Source organism: Herpailurus yagouaroundi, unplaced genomic scaffold (assembly GCF_014898765.1).
Source record: "Herpailurus yagouaroundi ecotype Mexico unplaced genomic scaffold, PumYag 100, whole genome shotgun sequence".
In the NCBI taxonomy this organism is placed as follows: domain Eukaryota; kingdom Metazoa; phylum Chordata; class Mammalia; order Carnivora; family Felidae; genus Herpailurus; species Herpailurus yagouaroundi.
The window spans coordinates 16,822,501-16,844,548 of NW_024412391.1; the positions used below are offsets into that span (position 1 = coordinate 16,822,501).

Here is a 22,048-nt window from a genome sequence, read left to right on the forward strand (position 1 = left end):
GGTCTCAATTGAGATCCAATGTAGGATTAGAGCCGAGAAACCAAATCTGCATTGCTGAGTGCTGCCGAATGTTTAAGACGCTTTTTTTCATGCAACAAATATTACCGAGCAACTACTCGTGGCAGGGGGAACGTGCGGCACTGGGAGCACAATGGAGAACAAAGTAGACCCAGCCCCTCCTGTCTTGGGGTTCACAGTCTAGCTGGGGACAGACAGTGATCAAATAATCACACAAATATGAGTGCATCTGTAGGACGTAGGCGGAGGTGCGGTGAGAGCCTTGGCTAGAATGAGGGGCTGTGACTTATGCAGGAGGTGAGAGAAGGCTTCGCAGAAGAAGTGTCGACTGAACTGAATTCTTAAGTACAAGTCAGAGTTATAAGGTGAGGAAGGAGGTCAGAAAGAGAGCAAATTGGAGTTAAGAGCATACACAAATGCTCTGTGGAGGGATGACACACTTTGTGCAAAGGAGTGAGCGGACACTCTTGTGGCTGGAGTGGAGAGAAGCTGGGGAGGGGGGAAGATATGGCTAGAGGTGGAGGAGAGTCACGCAAAGGCCTCCTGCGGAAAGGGAACTGGATGGACACCAGAGTTGGTAGCCAGGCTTATGGCAATGGAAAGAGAGAAAATTGGGCAAATTTGAGAGCTATTTAGGAAATGGAGAACAAAATAATGGGTATGGGGAAGAGAGGAGAGAGGGAGGTGCCAGAAATGGCTCTATGTTTCTGCCTTGCATAACTGGATGAGGGACAGACAGACACTGAAATAGACATAAGAATTTTTTTTTGGTGGAGGAGAAGATTTAAGTTTATAGTTTTGCTCAAGTTGAAGTGCTATTAAGATATCTAGGAGGAGATTTTTCTCTTTCCTGTTCTATTTCAGTGACAATCTTTTGGGAAGTATTTTTGATAATGTCTGTTTTCTGTTATTTGTATCTTTAATGTATACAGAAATAACTTTTCTTTCTTTTTTAAAAACTGCATACAAACATATGGGCATATAGATGGAATTTCACTTTTTTTTAAGATTTTATTTTTTTTTTTTAATTTTTAAAAATGTTTTTATTTATTTTGGAGACAAAGAGAGACAGAGCATGAGCAGGGGAGGGGCAGAGACAGAGGGAGACACAGAATCCAAAGGAGGCTCCAGGCTCCGAGCTGTCAGCACAGAGCCTGACGCGGGGCTCGAACTCACGGACCGTGAGATCATGACCTGAGCTGAAGTCGGACGCTTAACCGACTGAGCCACCCAGTCGCCCCTGTAAGATTTTATTTTTAAGTAATCTCTACATGCAGCGTGGGACTTGAACCCACAACCCTGAGATGAAGTGTCACATGCTCTACCTACTAAGCCAGCCAGGTGCCTCCAAAATTTCACTTCCATGTCCTACTATCTTTCACCCCATCACTCACTCACCCTCAAGGTGCCCTGATGGCCTCCCTTCTTGTTTCTGCGGGGGTGACCAAGAAGAGGGAAAGGAGGAGTGACTTCTGGTGTTCATTACCACCACCAGAAAAAATGCGCTTTAAACTGTCTCCTTTCCTCCCCAGAAAGAAGCAGGTAGTAGCTACAGTGGGTATTTGCTTTATAACAACCATCCTGACCTTTCTTTCACAGGACTGTGGAGAACTGAAAGGTAGCTCTGTTCCCTTTTAGAAGAAGAGGCAAGGACTAAGGAAATGAGATTAAATTTGAAACCCCATATTTAATGCCCTAGACAAACCTATGGAAGATGTAATACTCCATCACCTTGAACCCAAATCCCAACAGTGGCTCTATTATACAGAAGTTGGGGAATCTTAGGCAAATCACTTAGCCTCTCTGGTCTAGTATTCTCTTGCAAAATGAAAATAATAATATCCCTACACCTCCAGGTTATTGCCAGAATTACTGAGACTATGTGTATACTTCAAAGTTTTTTGTTTTTTGTTTTTTTTTTTAATTTTTTTTTCAACGTTTTTATTTATTTTTGGGACAGAGAGAGACAGAGCATGAACGGGGGAGGGGCAGAGAGAGAGGGAGACACAGAATCAGAAACAGGCTCCAGGCTCTGAGCCATCAGCCCAGAGCCCGACGCGGGGCTCGAACTCACGGACCGCGAGATCGTGACCTGGCTGAAGTCGGACGCTTAACCGACTGCGCCACCCAGGCACCCCACTTCAAAGTTTTTTTAATAGTTTTTATAAAAAATGATACAAATGTTAGTAACTTTACTAACCATATATTTGCTATACTATACAAATGCAGAGGTTCCATAAACATGTATAAGATGCAGATTTAAAGTAGGACCAGACTCTGTATGGTTCCATAACCTGCTTTGTTCATTTAATACAACATCACCATTTGAAAATGTTAAGAGAAAGATCTATGTCATCATATTTAATGGCAGGATAGCAGTCCTATCTCTCGATGGGCCATCAATTTAATCCCTTCTCTTTAAACATTTAGGTTATTCTCAAATTTGAAAAAAATATTATAAAGAGTACAGTGACTAATGTACATACATCTTTGCCCACTTAACCAATTATTTCCTTAAGATAAAATTTCAAAAGGAAGCTGGGTTAAAAAGTGTACATTTGGGCACTTTTTATACCAGTTGCCAATCTGCCCTGTAGAAAATTACACAGTTTAAACTGTCTGAGATACCAACATTGCAAGATGTACATCTTTTTCACGTTTGCCATTCCCAGGCCATGTAAAATGGCTTTCTGTTTTAATTCCCATTTCTTTGAAAATTTTGCGTTTGTTAGACATTTGTATTTCCTCCTTCTGTTTATGTCTTTTTCTCTTTTGTCTTTGGGTGTTTGAAAATAGAATTTTAAATGAAAAATTTAAATATCCAGGAAGATGTAAAGAACAGTAAATAAGTGCTTCTACCCTCACCACCCAGATTCAATAATTGTCAATATTTTGGCATAATTACTTTATCTTCCATCTGTACATATACATACACATGCAATGTTTCTAGGGCTAACCACTTAAAGTATATTTTAAACACTTCTAAATACTTTAGCATGCATCCTGGAAATATAAGGGCATTTTCATACATAACTATAATACAATGATCACATCCTACAGAAATAACAGAATTCCTTAATATCATCTAATAGCTAATCCATATTCAAACCTATCTTTGGGCTTTGTTATTCATCTGTTCATATTTTTATTGACTTTTGAGAGCTCTTTATATATTAAGAATATTAATCATTAGTTCACTACTTACTGTGTGATCTTGAACAAATTACTTAAGCTCTCAAACCCTCAAATTGCTACATCTGTAAAGCACAAATAACAACAGATATATATATATATAATATATATATATTAGGGTTATTGTGATGATTAAGTAAAAATCATAAATATAAAGTACTCAGCAGAAAATTGCTATTAATTTGAAAACATTTTTTCCAGTTTGTTGTGAGCCATTTAATTTTATTTACAGTGCTTTGCTATACACCCCAATTGTAGGCAAGGAGGTAATATGGGCAGAACGCTGAAAAATATTTACAAAACATTTTAACATCAACTATTAAAGCCCTTGTAAAGTTTCCAATCCCCCCCCCCCTTTTTTTTTTTAACATTTATTTATTTCTTTGAGACAGAGAGAGACAGAGCATGAATGGCGGAGGGTCAGAGAGAGATGGAGACACAGAATCCGAAGCAGGCTCCAGGCTCCGAGCTGTCAGCACAGAGCCCGACGCGGGGCTCAAACTCACAGACCGTGAGATCGTGACCTGAGCCGAAGTTGGACGCTCAACTGACTGAGCTATCCAGGCGTCCCTCCAATCCCCTTTTAACAAGCTCTTAAAATAACAGACAGTCTTGAATCTGAAATCCATATTCCAAAACTGAACAGCCCTACTAAATTTTAATTTTCCTAGAGTTCTCAGCAGCTTCCAGCTAGAAAAGCAAAAAGGAAGATTAAGGATGGCTTCAGGCAGGACAAAATGCAAATATCGGTTTTAAAATTATTAAATGAGATTATACATACAAAGTGCTTATAACATACCTACAGTATAGTTACACCTACAGTATATATGCCACAGTAAGCACTCAATAAATGTTAGACATTATTATAAAATCTAAATCATTTCCTTAACTTTTATTAACAAGAGATTATGTGTAATACATTGCATACTGATTATGGTAAACAATGGCTCTAATTATTTAATACCACTTTCTATACCAGTGTATAGTAAGATTAAGGAATATCCTGCACCTTGCAAGTCAACAGAGGTCACCCAAAATAATCGGAGCATAGTGTTTCCTTTGAGGGACAGAGTTTAATTACTTTTTCAATTTTGTACATATTTATTGTTCTACTGAGGTTTAGGTATATTTTAGTGATTTTACTTTTTACTAACTTACCCACTTAGTTGAGATTTTTAATTTAGAAGAACAGAACTAATGCACAGAATTTCCTTACAATTTTCAATCTATTCGTATCTGCAGTTAAAACTCTTATCTAATTTCTAAGTCTATATATTTGCTTTCTTCTCCCTTTTCCTCAACTAGCATGCTAGAAATTTTTCTATTCCATTGGATTTTTCATAGTATCATTTCTGGAATGTAACAATTCTACTTTTTCTGCTCACAGACTCGTTCATTTCTTCCACATGTTTATTCTATTTTTTTCTTAGACTCATGTTAATATTCCCTTTCCAGCTTCTCGAATTCAATAGTTTCTTTTCCATCTTTCTTGCGTATATAAAAAAATTAAGGCAGTGAATATTCCTTTGAGTACCAGTTCGAATCATATTTTTTTTAAGTTTTGCTTTACATTTTTAAAAGTTTATTTATTTTTAAGAGAGAGACTCCCAAGCAGGCTCCACACTGTTAGCACAGACAACTCGGGGCCCAATTCCACAAAATGTGGGATCATGACCTGAGCTGAAATCAAGAGGTGGACGCTTAACCCAATGAGCCACCCAGGTGCCACACCTCCCTAACCATTTTTTAAAAGTTTAAGAAGCATGCATGTATGTATGTATCAGCATTTTAAAATTTCCATGTAGCTAAAAAATTTTTCCTGTCCATCTTTTGATTTTAAGTTCAAAATTTCCTGTAATTTGGTCAAAAATATGACCTATATAATTCCACTACTGGGTATTTACCCAAAGAAAACGAAAACACTAATTTGAAAAGATATACGTGCCCTATAATGTTTATTGCAGCATTATTTACAATAGCCAAGATACAGAAGCAACCCAAGTGTCCATCCATAGATAGATGGATAAAAAAGAGGTGGTATATATACATAATGAAATATTTCTCAGCCATAAAAAAAGAACGAAATCTTACCATTTGCAACATGGATGTATGTAAAAGGTAAAATGCTAAGTGAAGTAAGTCAGAGAGAAAGACAAATACCATATGATTCCATTCACATGTGGAATTTAAGAAACAAAACAAACGAAAAAAACCAACAAACAAAAAAACAGACTCTTAAATACAGAGAACGAACTGTTGGCTGCCAGGGGTGAGGGATGAATAAAATAGATAAAAGGTATTCAAGACTAAACTTAGCTTGAGCACTGAGCAATTTACAGAATCACTGAACCACTGAATTGTGTACCCAAAACTAATATAACACTGTATGTTAATTATACTTCAGTTTTAAAAAAAGAGAGATTTGTAGTTCTGGATGAAAAACAAAATTAAAGTAGTTCCTTGAATAAAAAAAACATATGGCTTGTATAGTTTCTGCATTTTGTAATTTATTAAGATTTTTGTTGGGGCCTAATATATGGTCAATTCTTATAATTCATTCATGTTATTTTTCAAATATGGCATATTATCTCCTTGTGTAGTAATAATACTAGCATACATTATCTTCTTTTTTTAAATGTTTTTTGAGTGTTTATTTATTTTTGAGAGAGAGAAAGAGAGAGAGAGAGAGACAGAGCATGAGCAGGGGAGGGGCAGAGAGAGAGGGAGACACAGAATACAAAGCAGGCTCCAGGCTCTGAGCTGTCAGCACAGAGCCCAACGCGGGGCTCAAACTCACGAGCTGTGAGATCATGACCTGAGCCGAAGTTGGACACTCAACCGACTGAGCCACCCAGGCTCCCCTAGCATACATATCTTCTATATTAACCTTGTTTATTCTTTTATTCAGATTTTTATATTCTTATTTACAGTTTTCTTCCTTAATCTGACCAAGATTATTAAGGCCTCCTGCCACTGTCATTTTTAAAAATTTTTCTTATATTTGTAATTTTTTGATCTGCACACTTTGCTTTAATGGTAGTTGAGGCATAAAAAGTTCAGTGTAAATTTATACTGTTTATCAATACCAAATTACCTCTGGTTCTCAGTTAATATTGTCTCGAGAATTTGGCTTTGTCTGATATTAATGCTGTAATCCATGATTTATTTTTGTAGGCATTTATCTGACATGCCTTTGCCTATTATTGTACTTTTAACATTTTTAACAGCTTTATTGAGACTATAATTCATACACCTTACCTACTAGCTTCGTATGACTGACACAGGTATCGCTAACTTAGTGGCTTAAAACAACAGAAATTCATTTTCTTAGTTTTTCACTGGGCTAAAGTCAAGGTTATTGGCAAGCCTGGTCCTTTTGGAGGATCTAGGGGGAGTCCATTTCCTTGTCTTGTCTAGCTGCTCCTAGCCTGTATTCTTTGGCCCCTGACCCCTTCTCTTGCATCCAACCTTTTACTCCTACCAACACATCTTCTATTTCCTTATCAATCTCCCTTTGTCTCCCTCTTATAAAGACAGTGTGGTTAGGCTTAGGGCCTACCTGGATAATCTAGGGCAATCTCCCCCATCTCAAAATTGTTAACCTAATCACATCACAAAGTTCTTTTTGCCACACAAGGTAACACACAAAAGTTCCAGGGATTCAGACCTGGATATCCTTGGGGGTCACTATTCAGCCTATCAGACCATACAATTCACCATTTAATGTGTACAATTCATGGCTCAGTCGGTTAAGCGTCCGATTTAGGCTCAGGTCATGATCTCACGGTCTGTGAGTTCGAGCCCCGCGTCGGGCTCTGTGCTGACAGCTCAGAGCCTGGAGCCTGCTTCAGATTCTGTGTCTCCCTCTCTCTCTGACCCTCTCCCATTCATGCTCTGTCTCTCTCTGTCTCAAAAATAAACATTAAAAAAAATTAAAAAAAAATAAAGTGTACAATTCAACCTTTTTAAGTATATATGTAGGGTTGTGCAAGCATCATCATAATCTAATTTTAGAACACTTTGATTCCCTTTAAAATAAACTCCGTACTTATTGGCTGTCACTTTCCATTCCTCCCTCCCACCTCTCCAACCTGGCAACGACTAATCTACTTCCCGTCTCTACAGATTTGCCTGTTCTGGACACTGCATATACATGGAATCATACAACATGTATGTGGTCTTTTGTGACTGGGCTCTTTTACTTGGTGCAATGTTTTCAAGGTTCATCCATGCTGTAGTTTTTATCAGTATTTCATTCCCTCTTACTGCTGAATAATAGTCCATATATGGATAATAGCACATTTTATTTATCCGTTCATTAGCTGATGAACATTTGGGTTGTTCCCACTTTGTGGCTATTATGAATAATGCTGTTAAAAATATCATGTGTAAGTTTTATGTATAAGTCTTGCTGCTATGGACACTGTGTGTATAAGATTTGTTTTCAGTTCTCTTGGGTAAACCTAGGAGCAGAATTGCCAGGTCATATGGTAACTCTACTTTTAATATTTTAAGAAACTGCCAAACTGCTTTCTGAAGCATCTGTATCATTTTATGTTCCCAGTAGCAATGTATGGAGGGTTCCAATTTCTGCACATTCTCAACAACACTTACTGGTGTCCATCTTTTTGATTGTAATAATCCTGTCTAATTCTGGTTTTGGTTTTCATTTCCCTAATGACTATTCATCATTAGTGTTCATATATTTGCTGGCCACTTCTCTACCTCTATATATATTTGGAGAAATAGGTATTCGGATTTGTTGCCATTTTTAAAAAACTTTTGGGGCGCCTGGGTGGCGCAGTCGGTTAAGCGTCCGACTTCAGCCAGGTCACGATCTCGCGGTCCGTGAGTTCGAGCCCCGCGTCAGGCTCTGGGCTGATGGCTCAGAACCTGGAGCCTGTTTCCGATTCTGTGTCTCCCTCTCTCTCTGCCCCTCCCCCGTTCATGCTCTGTCTCTCTCTGTCCCAAAAATAAATAAACGTTGAAAAAAAAAATTTTTTTTTTTTTAAAAACTTTTAGTGTAGCTGAAAACAATTTACATGAGTTTCAGCTATTACAACATAGTGATTTGACAACTCTATGCATTATGCTATGCTCATAAGTGTAGCTATTGTCACCATACAATGCTATTATGATACCACTGAGTATATACCCTATACTGTACCTTTCATCCCCAGGACTTATTCATTCCATGATTGGAAACTTGTACCTCCCGCTCCCCTCTACCCATCTGCCCCCCTTTACCTGCCTGCCCATCCCCACCACTCCCCTCTGGCAATCACCAATTTGTTCTCTATTTATGAGTCTGTTTCTGATTGGTTTGGTTTGTTTTTTAGATTCCACATATAACCGAAATCATATGATACTTGTCTTTCTCTGTCTGACTCATTTCACTTAGCGTAATACCCTCTAGAGTACATATTTGTTGTAACAAATGGCAAGATTTCATTCTTTTTTATGGCTGAGTAATATTCCATTGTAGACATATACTACCTCTTCTTTATCCATTCATCAATGGATGGACACTTAGGTTGCTCCCACATCTTGGCAACTGTAAATAATGCTGCAGTAAACACAGGGGTGCATATATCTTTTTGAATTAGTGTTTTTATGTTCTTCTGTAAATACCCAGTAGTAGAATTACTGGATTGTATGGTATTTCTTTTTCTCTTTTTTTAAGTTTATTTATTTTGACAGACAGAGAGAGCGAGCGGTTTGGGGGCAGAGAGAGAGAGATAGAGAGAGAAAGAATCCCAGCAGGCTCCATACTGCCGGCACAGAGCCCAATGGTGGGGCTCAAACCCACAAACAGCAAGTTCATGACCTGAGCTGAAACCAAGAGTCCGACAGTTAACAGAGTGAGCCACCCAGGTGCCCCTGGTTATTTCTTCTCAAAAAAAAATAAAAAATAAAAAATTTGTTTTATTTATTTTTGAGAGACAGAGAGAGAGAGAGAGAGAGAGAGAGAGAGAGAGAGAGAATAAGTGGGGGACAGGCAGAGAGAGAGAGAGGGAGAGAATCCCAAGCCTGCTCCACACTGCCAGGGCAGAGCTCGAACCCATGAACCACGAGATCATGAACTGAGTCAAAGCTGGACACTCAACTGACTGAGCCACCCAGGTGCCCCTCTATTTTTTAATTTTTTAAGAAACCTCCATACTGCTTTCCACAGTGGCTGCATCAAAGTATATTTCTACCAACAGTGCACAAGTGGTGTTTCCTCTACATCCCCACCAACACTTGTTACTTCTTGTTGTTTTGGTACTGGCCATTCCGACAGGTGTGATGTGACATCTCACTGTCGTTTTAATTTGCATTTCCCTGATGATGAATGAGGTTGAGCATCTTCTAATATATCTGTTGGCTACCTGTAGGTATTCTTTGGAAAAATGTCTACTCAGGTCCTCTGCCCCTTTTTTAATTGGATTGTTTGGTTTTTTTGGTGTTGAGCTATGTAACTTCTTAATGTATTTTGGATATTAACTCCTTAACAGATATATCATTTACAAGTATCCTCTCACATCGGGGCACCTGGGTGGCTCAGTCAGTTGGACATCTGACTTTGGCTCAGGTCATGATCTTGTCATTTGTGAGTTTGAACCTTGCACTGGGCTCTGTGCTGGCAGCTCAGAGCCTGGAGCCTGCTTAGGATTCTGTGTTTCCCTCTCTCTGCCCCTCCTCTGCTCATGCTCTGTCTCTCTCTCTCAAAAATAAAATAAACGTTTAGAGCAACGTCTTAAAAAAAAAACAACAACAAGTATCCTCTCACATTCAGCAAATGGCCTTTTCATTATGTTGATGGCTTCCTTTGTTGTACAAAAAGCTTATTTTGGTGTAGTCCTAATAATTTATTTTTGCTCATTTGCCTTGCCTGAGGAGACACATCCATAAATATCTTGATGAGGCCAACGTACAAGAAATTACTGCCCATGTTTTCTTCTAAGAGTTTTATAGTTTTAGGTCTCACATTAGGTTTTTAATCCATTTTGAGTTTATTTTTGTGAATGACGTAAGAAATGGTCTAGTTTCATTCTTCTGCATGTAGCTGTCTAGTGTTCCCAGCACCATTTTTTGAAGAGACTTTCTTTCCTTCATTGTATATTCTTGCCTCCATGGTCATAGATTAATTGACCATATAACAGTGGATTCATTTCTGGGCTTTCTATTCCATTCCATTGATCTATGTGTCTGTTTTTTGTGCCAGTACCATACTGTTTTGATTATTAAAGCTTTGTAATATATTGTGAAATCTGGGATTGTGATACCTCCAGCTGTGTTCTTCTTTCTCAAGACTGCGTTGGCTATTCGAGGTCTTTTGTGGATCCATACAAATTTCAGGATTATTTGTTCTGCTTCTATGAAAAATGCTATTGGTATTTTGATTGGGATTGCACTGAATCTGTAGATTACTTTGGGTAGTATGGACATTTTAACAATATTAATTCTTCCAATCCACGAGCAAAAAATATCTTTCTTTTTGTTTGTGTTGTCATCAATTTCCTTCATCATTGTTGTATATTTTTCAGAGTACTGGTCTTCCACCTCCTTGGTTAAGTTTATTCCTAAGTATTTTATTCTTCTTTGGCGCAATTGTAAATAGAATTATTTTCTTCATTTCTGTTTCTGCTACTTTGTTATTAGTGTATGAAGTGCATCAAATTTCTGTATATGAATTTTGTATCCTGCAACAATTCATTTATGCATTCGAACAGATTTTTGGTGGAGTCTATAGGGTATTCTAAATATAGTATAATGTCATCTGCAAATAGTGACAGATGGTTTGCCATTTTATTTTTTTTTTCAACGTTTATTTATTTTTGGGACAGAGAGAGACAGAGCACGAACGGGGGAGGGGCAGAGAGAGAGGGAGACACAGAATCGGAAACAGGCTCCAGGTTCTGAGCCATCAGCCCAGAGCCCGAGGTTTGCCATTTTAAAATTGGGCTGTCTTTTTATTGTTGAATTCTGAAAGTTCTTTATATATTCTGCATTCAAGTTATTTGTCACATCCATAATTTGCAAATATTTTCTCCCATTCTGTGGATTGTCTTTTCACTTTCTTAATGGTATCATTTACAGCCACTCTGGACATTTGTGGTCAATGTAAGTATGTCACATAAATTAAATACAGTTGGGTTTTGGTTTAGATTATTGTTGTTCCATCTGACAGAAAATCTTTGTCTTTCTCAAAGGAGTTAATCTATTTATATTTACGATTTAAAACAAAATTAATTGATCTCACTCAAATTACTTTGTTCTATATATTGTGTTTTTTTAATTCCTTTTACATGGACTTTTTTTTTTCTCTTTAGTGTTCTGAAGACATATGTTGCTTCTATTTCTACTAGTGTTTATTCTTTAGCTTGTATTTATCAAATGTCAGTCAGTGAAAAAATAGCTACTGCTTTTTATCTCAGTCTAGTTTATCATACAATAGTTTGCTTCTGTTTCATAGAGTCTATACCTTTTTGTACTCTATGGAAGACTCCAACAATTTCCCAAAAACTTCTTTTTGATTTTTTTTTTAAAGATTTTAAGTAATCTCTACACCCAACATGGGGCTCAACTTACAATCCTGAGGTCAAGAGTCATGCACGCTCAACTTACTAAGCCAGCCAGGCACCCCTCTTTTCAGTAAGTAATTTTCAGGGGTATTTTTCTGAGTCTCCTAGATGAGTCTTTTTCATAGGTCACATTACTATTAGTAGTAGTAAAATTATTTTAAATTTTTAACACCGAAGAAAAGAAGACATGCCCAGATTTCATGTTTGTGAACATCATGACACTAATGAGTGCTTCTCAGGTGCCATTTTGAGGTAGAAGCCTTCCACCATACTCTTCTAAGGAAAGGTCCTAATATGCATCCCATTCTAGGGCCTCAGGAATTTTAGCAAAACACAAAAATGTTGAAAAGGAACCACGACATTTGTATGTGAAAGAAAAACCAATAAACAAAATTTCACTAATCAGTCATAAATTCCTAAAATATCTATATTTTATATGGGAGAAATCTAACAAATGTCTCTTTAGCTAATAAATGTTATCCTAATAAAAACAAAATATAATTTAAATCTGGACAGACCATTATTCTAAGTTATTTTGGCCAGAGAAAAAGCAGTTCACATAGCATAAGTATGCAAGGGTAAAATACTATCTTTATCAACTTAGCTATGGATAGTTAGGCAATCAAAATATTCAACTCTATTTCTAAACTGAAGCAGAGTGCTAAATCGATTTCTTTGAAGAAATGCAAGAGATTTAAATAGGCAACTCAAATACGGACAACCAGTAAAATGCTTCCTGAGGTTTGTCTCATGAAATTTGTATTGTGGAATTATTTCCCACTTTGTTTCTGACATAAATCAGTAACTTTCTTACAAAACCTGCATGGGTTTCTTACCAAACATAATACCACTTTCCCCCCTTGCGTCTGATAGATAGCAACGTATCTATCAGATAGGATATCTAATAGGGTAGAATATGTGGTTATAATAAGTAGAAACAGAAATAAAGGCTCCTGGCTGATTCAGCTGGTGGAATATGTGACTCTTAATCTTGAGGTTGTGAGTTCAAGCCCTGTGTTGGGTATAGAGATTACTTTAAAAGAAAAAAATTAAGAAAGAAAGAAAAAGAAAGAAAGAAAGAAAGAAAGAAAGAAAGAAAGAAAGAAACAGAAATAATCCTTTTTATTTTGATCTATATACAGTAGCTTGAAAATGGGTCCCACTCCCACCCCTGGATGAGGGGAGGACAGGAGTAATAGCTATTGTACTAGACAGAGGATCAAAAGAATGAACAACAATCCACAGAAAGCAAAGAGTATCTGAGAACACAGCTGAGTCTTCTTACCACATTCTCCAAAGGTGCTGCACCAAACACTTTAAAGACAGGGTTGGGTTTGGAGGGTGAGATACAGAGGACAATAGCTTGCTGTCCCACTCGAGTAGTATATTCATCCAAGGTGGCTCGAAGTTTCCTGAATCAGAGAATGAAAAAAGAATAAAAACAGTTAAAGGAAATTATGGTGACATAGAAATTATGGTGACACAGAAACAAAACTTACTTTGACAATGTATTCTGATTAGATACAGGTGTTTTGTTTTGTTTTGTTTTTTATGTGAAATGTGCAAAGGGGAGCATGAGGTTGGATAGCTCATTCATTTAAAATATGTGCATACCTCTGTCCTAAAGACCAATGACTAGCCCACTGATATACGGGTCGGCCACAAGTCTGCTTCAGGATACAGACGTGACACAATGTTGAACATGGAGAGTATAATTCTTCCAGAACCACCAAAGGGGTTTTCTCTTACTGCTACTTATAATAATAAAGATTACTGCTGAGAGGTATTCTTGTAGACTTTATCATATCATCTCCACGCTTAATGAAACTCACAAACTGCGAGACGTAAGCCAAAGTCAGTCACTTAACCAACTGAGCCACCGAGGCACCCCGCTCTATTAGTTTTAAGACACTATAATTTCTGTCCTGGATTACTACAATAACCTCCTAATTACTCACCCTGCTTCCTTTCTTATACACCCAAATTCTATTCTCAACATGGCAGCCCAAGGGATCCTTTTAAAATATACATTAGGGGGCGTCTGGGTGACTCAGTTAAGTGTCCTACTCTTGATTTGGGCTCAGGTCATGATCTCCCAGTTTATGAGATCGACTGCCCTGTCAGGCTCTGCGCTGACAGCTCGGAGCCTGCTTGGGATTCTCTCTCTCTTCCTGCACCCCTCTGCCACTCCCCCTCCCCATACTCTCTTTCCCCCCCTCCTTCTGCCCTTCCCCCACTAGCACTCTCTCTCTCTCTCAAAATAAATAAATATTAAAAAAAAAATATATATATATATATATATAAATCAGACCATATCACTGCTTTGGTCAAAAGCCTTCACTGACTTCTTGGGGCACCTGGGTGGCTCAGTCAGTTAGGCATCTGACTTGATTTTGCCTCAGGCCATGATCTCAGTTTGTGAGTTCGAGCCCCACGCTGGGCTCCATATTGACAGTATGGAGCTTGCTTAGAATTCTCTCTCTTTCCCTCTCTTTCTCTGCCTCTTCTCCCCCTCCCCAAAATAAAGAAATTAACTTAAAAAAAAAAAAAAAAGCTTTCATTGACTGCCCATCTCACTCAGAACAAGAGTCAAAGCCCTTATACTGGACCAAAGACCCCATGACATGGCTCTCTACTACTTTTTTTTTTTTTTAAGAGACATAGAGTGAGGGTGAGTGGGGGAGGCAGGGGGAAAGAAAATCTTAAGCAGACTCCAAACCCAGCACAGGAGCCAATACAGAGCTCGATCTCATGACCCTGAGATCATGACCTGAGCTGAAATCAAGTGTCCAACACTCAACCAACTGAGCCACCCAGGCGCCCTTTATCATATATACTACTACTCTGACTCAGTCTCCTCTCATTCTCTCCCTGACTGTTCCCCAAACATGACAACCATGCTCCATCCTACTTCAGAAACTTTGTTCTTGCTATTCCCTCTGTCTGAAAAGCTCTTTCCCTAGACGTCAACAATGCCCTTGCACTTACTTCAGATCTCTGCTCAAAGTCTGCCTGTCAAAGAAGACTTCCCAGACTACCCCTGTAAAATAAACTACTCTATATCCCCAAGCCCCAACCTTTCTATTTTCCTTACTCCACTTTATTTTTTCCCAAAGTACCTACCTTCATTTGACATTTTTATTTTCCCCCCCACTAGAATAAGAGCTCTTGAAGGGAATTTGTTGTATTCACTGTTCTATTCCTAGAACCGTGTCTAGGAAGGCCTAGAACAATGTCTGGCACAGAGCCGGCATAAAAATTTTCTCTGAGTGAACTGAAGTGATATTATACATCTGTTCATCATTTCTAGTTTCATTTATTTAATTCCATAGGAGTACTCTGAAGTCTAACTCTGCCATCAAGGGATCTAACTCGGTATCCTCAACGCACCAAATAACATATGTGCTAACTGTCACCCGCACCATGAAGCGTTTGAGGAACAGCAACGATGTGGGTAAGGGAGCCCTCACCGAAGCAAACGTGTTTGCTGTCTCTTCCGGATAGATGGATTAGACTCAAACACATGAGGCCGTTTCCGTTTCTTTCCTGTTGCCACAGCAGCAGCAGCAGCCATTCCCACGGGACCTGAAATAACAACGTATGCGCGACATCAGGCAAAGCCTGTGAACTGTACAAGACAGAAAACAGAGGTGCAGAAAAGGCAGCACTTACCTCCTAATATCTTCTCCATACAGAACGTTCCTGATATGATCAACATGCTTCATTATTGTGCAACATGAGTCATATTTTCATTTACCAATAAAACTTACAATGAATCTAAAAAAGTGATGGACTTAAACACCTCCCGACCATACACTAGCTAAATTTTACATCATGTTTTGGTTGCCAGCATGCCCATACTGTTGAGGCAATATTCTCAGAGGTGCCAGATGAAACTGCAGCATTGAGAGGAAGAGCTTGCCAAAAGAAAACAAAATCACAGATTTCAAATCTCACTTCCATCCCTGTGCCCCTCTTTCCATTACCCCAAGTTAAAGAAGTCAGAGACAATCATTCATACTTGGATCTCAAACGGTAACAACACCTGTTAAGAGGAGTATCTGGAAGAATATTACCTTAATTGGGTATTCTTTCCTTACATATCTGAGAAATGTGCCTAAAATGGAGTTGCTGATCACAAAAAAACCTGACGCTGGCAGGAAAGAGATGAAAACCATGCCACTCTTAAGGAAAACATGTTAATAAAAGTTGGTCTGGCTTGCCCTGAGATTAAAATGAAGCGTAGGCCCTAAGGAATTATTGGAGTCTCTGATCCATGGGACCTCAATATATCAAGGACATTCCTTTTTTTTTTTTTTTTTTAAGCAGATGATCCACTTTTATCTTTTTTTGTAAACCCTATAAAAAGCTAAAATGAAAATTATATTTACTCACATTTATACTGGCATATGTGTTATATATGTTCTAAGCGGCTCAATTAAAATAAGCCTCCCTGGGGGTGCCTGGGTGGCTGTTAGTTAAGCATCTGACTTCAGCTCAGGTCATGATCTCACGGTTCATGAGCCTGAGCACTGCGTCAGGCTCTGTGCGACAGCTCAGAGCCTGGAGCCTGCTTCAGATTCTGTGTCTCCCTCTCTCTCTGCCCCTCCCCTCCTCACATTCTGTCTGTCCTTCTCTCAAAAATAAACATTAAAAAAATATTTAAATAAGCCTCCCTGAAAATCTAGACAAATCTCTCTACATGTTATTTAGTACTATAATCAGTCTGACTTAAATTCCTCTAAAGAGCCCCAGAGCAAGTCAAAAAATAAATTCATCCTTTTTACCTTCTTTTCCAACATAAACAGCTGATAGATGAAAAAATCTTACTGATGCATTTATCCAGCATTTTATTTTTTTTAATTGTGACAAGAACCCTGAACAGGAGACCTACCATATTAACTTTTTAAAACTTTTATCTTCATTTATTCCTTCTCTGATGCTTTTCCTTTTTTTAATTTTATTTTTTTAATCTACCATATTAAAATTTTAAGTGTGTAAGATAGGCACTATTTTGTATGCCAGATTTCTAGAATTTATTCATCCTGCATAACTGAAACTTTACACCTGTTGAAGAACAACTCTTCATTTCCACACCCCCGTCCCTGGCAACTACCATTGTACCCCTGTTCCTGTGAGTTTGACTAATACCTCATATAAGTGAAATCATGCAGGATCTGTTCTTCTGTAACTGGCTTATTTCACTTAGCATAATGCCCTCAAGGTTCACCCAGGTTGTTGCCATATGGCAGGATTTCCTTCCTTTTAATGGTTGGATAATATTCCATTCTATATAGGAGCTCCTGGGTGTTTCAGTCGGTTAAGCTTAAGTCTTGATTTTGGCTCAGGTTATGATCTTACAGTTCATGAGACCGAGCCCCCTGTTGGCTGTGCTCTGACAGCACGGAAACTGCTTGGGATATTCTCTCTCTCTCCCTCTCCCTTCTTCCCTCCCTTCCTCCCTCACCTGTTTGCACACTCTCTCTCTCTTTCAAAATTAAAAAAAAAAAAAAAAACACATTTAAAAAGATATTCCCTTCTAGATATACACATTTTCTTTAGCCATTCATCCATCAGTGAACATCTGAATTGCTTCCACAACTTAGTTATTGTGAATAATGAACATGGGAATGCAAATAACTCTACGAGGTCCTAATTTCAATTCTTCCAAATAGATATCCAGAGGTGGAATTGCTAGATCATAGGGTAGTTCTATTTTTAATTTTTTGCAGAAACTTCATACTGCTTTCCACAGAGGCTGTACCATTTTACATTCCCACCAACAGCATACAAGGTTCCAATTTCTCCATATCCTTGCTAATATTTATCTTCTGTTTTTTTGTTGTTGTTTTTTTAAATGCTTATTTATGACAGAGAGCACAAGAGGGAGAGGGGCAGAGAGAGAGAGAGACAGAGAGAGAAAGAGAGAGAGAGAATCTGTGTTGATAGCACAGAGCCCAATGGGGGACTTAATTTCATGAACCATGAGATCATGTCCTGAGCCAAAATCAAGAGTCAAATGCTTAACTGACTGAGCCACCCAGGCCCCCGGCCCCCCCCCCCCCCCCGTTTTGGTATAAGAGCCATCCTTACAGGTGTTAGGTAACATCTCATGTGGTTTCAATTTGCATCTCCTTGATAATTAGTAATGTTGAGCATCTTTTCGTGGGCCTGTTGACCATTTGTACATCTTCTTTAGAGAGATGTCTACTTCAGTCCTTTGTCCATTTAAAAAAAATTTTTTTAACGTTTTATTATTGAGAGACAGAGAGACACAGAGCGTGAGCAGGGGAGGGGCAGAGAGAGGGGGAGACACAGAATCTGAAGTAGGCTCCAGGCTCTGAGCTGTCAGCCCAGAGCCCGACACGGGGCTCAAACTCACAAACTGTAAGATCCATGACCTGAGCTGAAGTTGGTTGTTTAACCAACTGAGCCACCCAGGTGCCCCTGTCCATTTTTTAATCAGGTTATTTGTTTTTATTCTATTGAGTTGTAGGAGTCCAACATTTTATTACTAAAACTTTCAAATATAGAGCAAAGTTGAAAGATTTTTATGGCAAATATTCATATATCTACCACTTACACTCTACTATTAATATTTTACTATCTGCATCTATCCATCTTTTTTTTTTTTTTAAGTTTTTTAAAGACTGTTTTATTTTTAAGTAATCTCTACACCCGACATGGGGCTTGAACTCACAAGCCTCCAGATCAAGAGTTGCATGCTCTACTGACTGAGCATGAGACAGCCAGGTGCCCCCATCCATCTCTCTACCCATATCATTTTTTAAATTCTGATGCATGTATGGTTCTCCTAAGTATTCAGTAGGAAAATCATGGGCTAGAGTTCTATATTTGTTTATAATTTTTTCTTTTGAAGTAAAATTTACATATACTGCAATGTAAAAATCTGAAGTGTAACTTCAATCAATTTTGAAAAATGTACACACCGATGATAACTAATCTATCAAGATATATAATACCACTGCTACACAAAGTTCTCTTATGTCCCCTCCCAGTCAGTTCCTATCCAATCTCCAAAAAGTACCTACAATTCTGATTTTTATCATCCTATATTAATTCTGCCTATTCTAGAACTTCAAATAAATAGAAATCATACAGAATATACTTTTTGGTGTAAGGTTTCTTTCACTTAGAATAATGTCTTTGAGGTTCATCCACACTGTTATATGTATTAGTAGTTTGTTCCTTTTTATTGATGAGTAATATTCCACAGTATGAATAAGTCATAGTTAATCCATTACCCTACTGATAGACACTCAGGGAATTTCAAGTTTTAGGCTATTAAGAATAAAGATGCTTAATTAATTTATGAATTCAATACAATTCAAATAAAAGTCCCAGTATGGGTTTTTGTGGAAACTGATAAATTGATCTTAAAATTTAAATGGAAATGCAAAAGGCCAAGAACTGCCAGAATAACTGGGAAGAATTTTAAGAATTTTAAAAGGTGCACTCCTATCAAATATCAGTAGTTACTATAAACTAGTTACTATAAAGCAATAGTCATTAAGACAGTGTATAACTGCCTGAAGGATAGACAAATAAACCAATGCAACTGAATGAAGAGTTCACACACATCTTGTGAAGACCAAAGTGGGAAACGGATGAATTATTAAAAATATGGTGCTGGGGTGCACCTGTGTGGCTCAGTCGGTTAAGCGTCTGACTTCAGCTCAGGTCATGATCTCGTGGTTCATGGGTTCGAGCCCCGCACTGGGCTCTGTGCTGACAGCTCAGAGCCTGGCGCCTGCTGCGGATTCTGTGTCTCCCTCTCTCTGCTCCTCCCCTGCTAACACACTGTCCTTCTCTCAAAAATAAATAAACATTTTAAAAGATTTAAAAAAAAAAAAGGGTACTGGGACAGGGGTGCCTGGATGGCTCAGTCAGTTGAATGTCTCTTGATTTTGGCTCAGGTCATGATCTCATGGTTCGTGGTTTCAAGCCCTGCATCAGGCTCTGTGCTGACAGTTCTGAGCTTGGATACTGCTTCACATTCTGTGTCTACCCGTCTTTCTGCCCCTCCCCGTCTTGTGTGCGTGCACGTGCGTGCTCTCTCTCACCCCCCTCAAAAATAAATAAACATCAGAAAAAAATTTTTAAAAACCCAACATAGTAAAAATCTTCATAACTTCTATAATACACTGTTGTAGAGCATTTATAAACTCAGGGTTAAGAATTCCTTAAATAAGACTCCAAAAGGATAAACTGATAAATTTCACAATAATATAAATTAAAACCTTTATGGACAAAAAGAAATAAGAAAAACTTAGGGAAAGGAGTGGTCAACAAATTGGGAGAAGATAATAAATGCAATGCATATTATCAAGAAAAGAACAGTATTAAAAATATATCAATAACTCTTACAAATCAATAAGAAAAAAAACGATAACCCAAATGGACAAAGGCATAAATAGGAAATGCACAAGAAGAAAAGTGAATAGTCAAAAAAGATCTGAAATGGTGCTCTATCTTGTCTTTCTGCACTGTCTGGAGCCTCTTGCTCAGACACAAGTAAATTCAACCAACAGCGAGATATTATTTCATATTCATCCAACTGGCAAAACCAAAAAACGATTGGCAATATCAAATCTGGTATGGTTTGGAAGCAAAAGGCACTCTAACATATTGCTTGTGGGAATGTAAGTTCATACAACCATCTGGAAAGACATCTGGAACATTTAGTAAAGTTGAAAATGTGCCCATCTTTGCCCTCTAATTCTCCTCTTGGGTATACCCTTCAGCATTGTTTTCAAACTGCAGGTTTCTGTTCTTTGGTGGTTCATGAGTAATTTGGGTTTTTTTTTTTTTTTGTATTTTGTGTTTTTTAAAATAAAATGGAATGAAGTGAAAGATTCTAGAACATATCAGAGAGCATGCCACTTGCAGAGGGGTGTTACTCCATGAGAAACTTACTCAGTTATATGTGCATTCATTTCTCCTAGATCACAATGTAAAATGTATCACTGTGGGAACTGTCGAGAGTTTGAAAACCAATGCCAAAAGAAACTCTCACAATTGGTACAAGAAAACACAAAATAATTTTCATTTGCAGCTATTGTAATAGCAAAAACTTATACAACCTAAATGTTACAATGATATATGACGTATTTAGATGATGAATGGAATACCAAATAACAGTTAAAATAAAACTGCCACATTATCAATATGAATGAAATCTCAAAAAAAAACCAAAAACTGAATAAACAATGTTACACAGAGAGAGGATTAGAAATGATATCATTTATATAAAATTTAACGCAATGCAAACCAGGTTCAGTATTATTTATTGATACATAGGTGTACAGCAGAAGTATAAAAGAAATGCATGAGAATGAGAAAGATCAAATTTAGAATAGCGGTTACCTCAGTGGAGGGAGAGAAAAGAATAGGATTAGAAAAGCAGCAACCTGCTTCCCTTCCCTCTCCATTCACCTTACTTCATTATTTCCTCCAGAGTCCTCAGTGCTCTTTATTTTACTTTATTATTTGTACCCTTCTCTCCACCACTGGTCTGTAAGCTACTGTAAGAGCAAGCTCCTGCCTGTCTTGTTTGTAGTGGCTATACATAGTGACATAATTCCTCAATAATTGCTGAATGGTTAAATGGTATATCATTTCTACTAGCTAGGCCTCAGTGTCCACATTTGCCACATGAAAGCGTTAGATTAGACTCCTTTCCTAATTTTAACACTATGACAATTCAGCACATACAGTAATGTAGCAAAACTCTGTCTCAAAAGCATCTTCCTTCCTAGGAAAGAAGTTGACCTGGATTCATTATGTTAGGATGCCCTCTTCTGGGAAGTATAAAAATTTCAAAAATATATTTTGCAAACATTTCATGTGTTCCTGCCACTAAGTTTTATTTTAAAATCACAATTCCAGAAATACACAGTGGATAATAACTGATAGTAATTAGATCGTTTTTCATTACACTTGTCTTCTTCTCTTTAAACATAGCAAATACTAAAAAGATGAAATATGTTGGCTATTCCCGATAATTGATTTACTGTTCAGCTTTCCCTAAATATCTTATAAGGTCAATGTTCCTTATACAGTATCAAACCCATCCAGGCATGGCTTACATGGAGTCTTCCACATAGTGTTTAACATACAATGTAAATAGCAAAGAGAATGGTACAAAATATAGCCCAGCTTTAAGTAATTTAGTGGCCCAGGACATCTCAAAACCTTAAATTGGATTAAGATAATACAGGATTTCTAGTGTCCTCAGGCATCTGGCAGAA

General features: G+C 37.8%; 1 protein-coding gene across 5 annotated transcripts in view; it reads right to left on the bottom strand.

Annotated features, from left to right (window-relative positions):
* The window catches only part of NRF1 (nuclear respiratory factor 1), a 146,506-nt gene that overhangs the window by 72,049 nt on the left and 52,409 nt on the right, over nt 1-22,048 (bottom strand). For all 5 annotated transcript variants that reach the window (XM_040471989.1, XM_040471986.1, XM_040471985.1 and 2 more), the window contains exons 3-4: nt 15,248-15,362; nt 13,063-13,189 (exon numbers count right to left, since the gene is read on the bottom strand). In XM_040471989.1, coding sequence (XP_040327923.1) covers nt 13,063-13,189; nt 15,248-15,362 — 242 coding nt within the window. The remainder of the gene's footprint in view (nt 1-13,062; nt 13,190-15,247; nt 15,363-22,048) is intronic.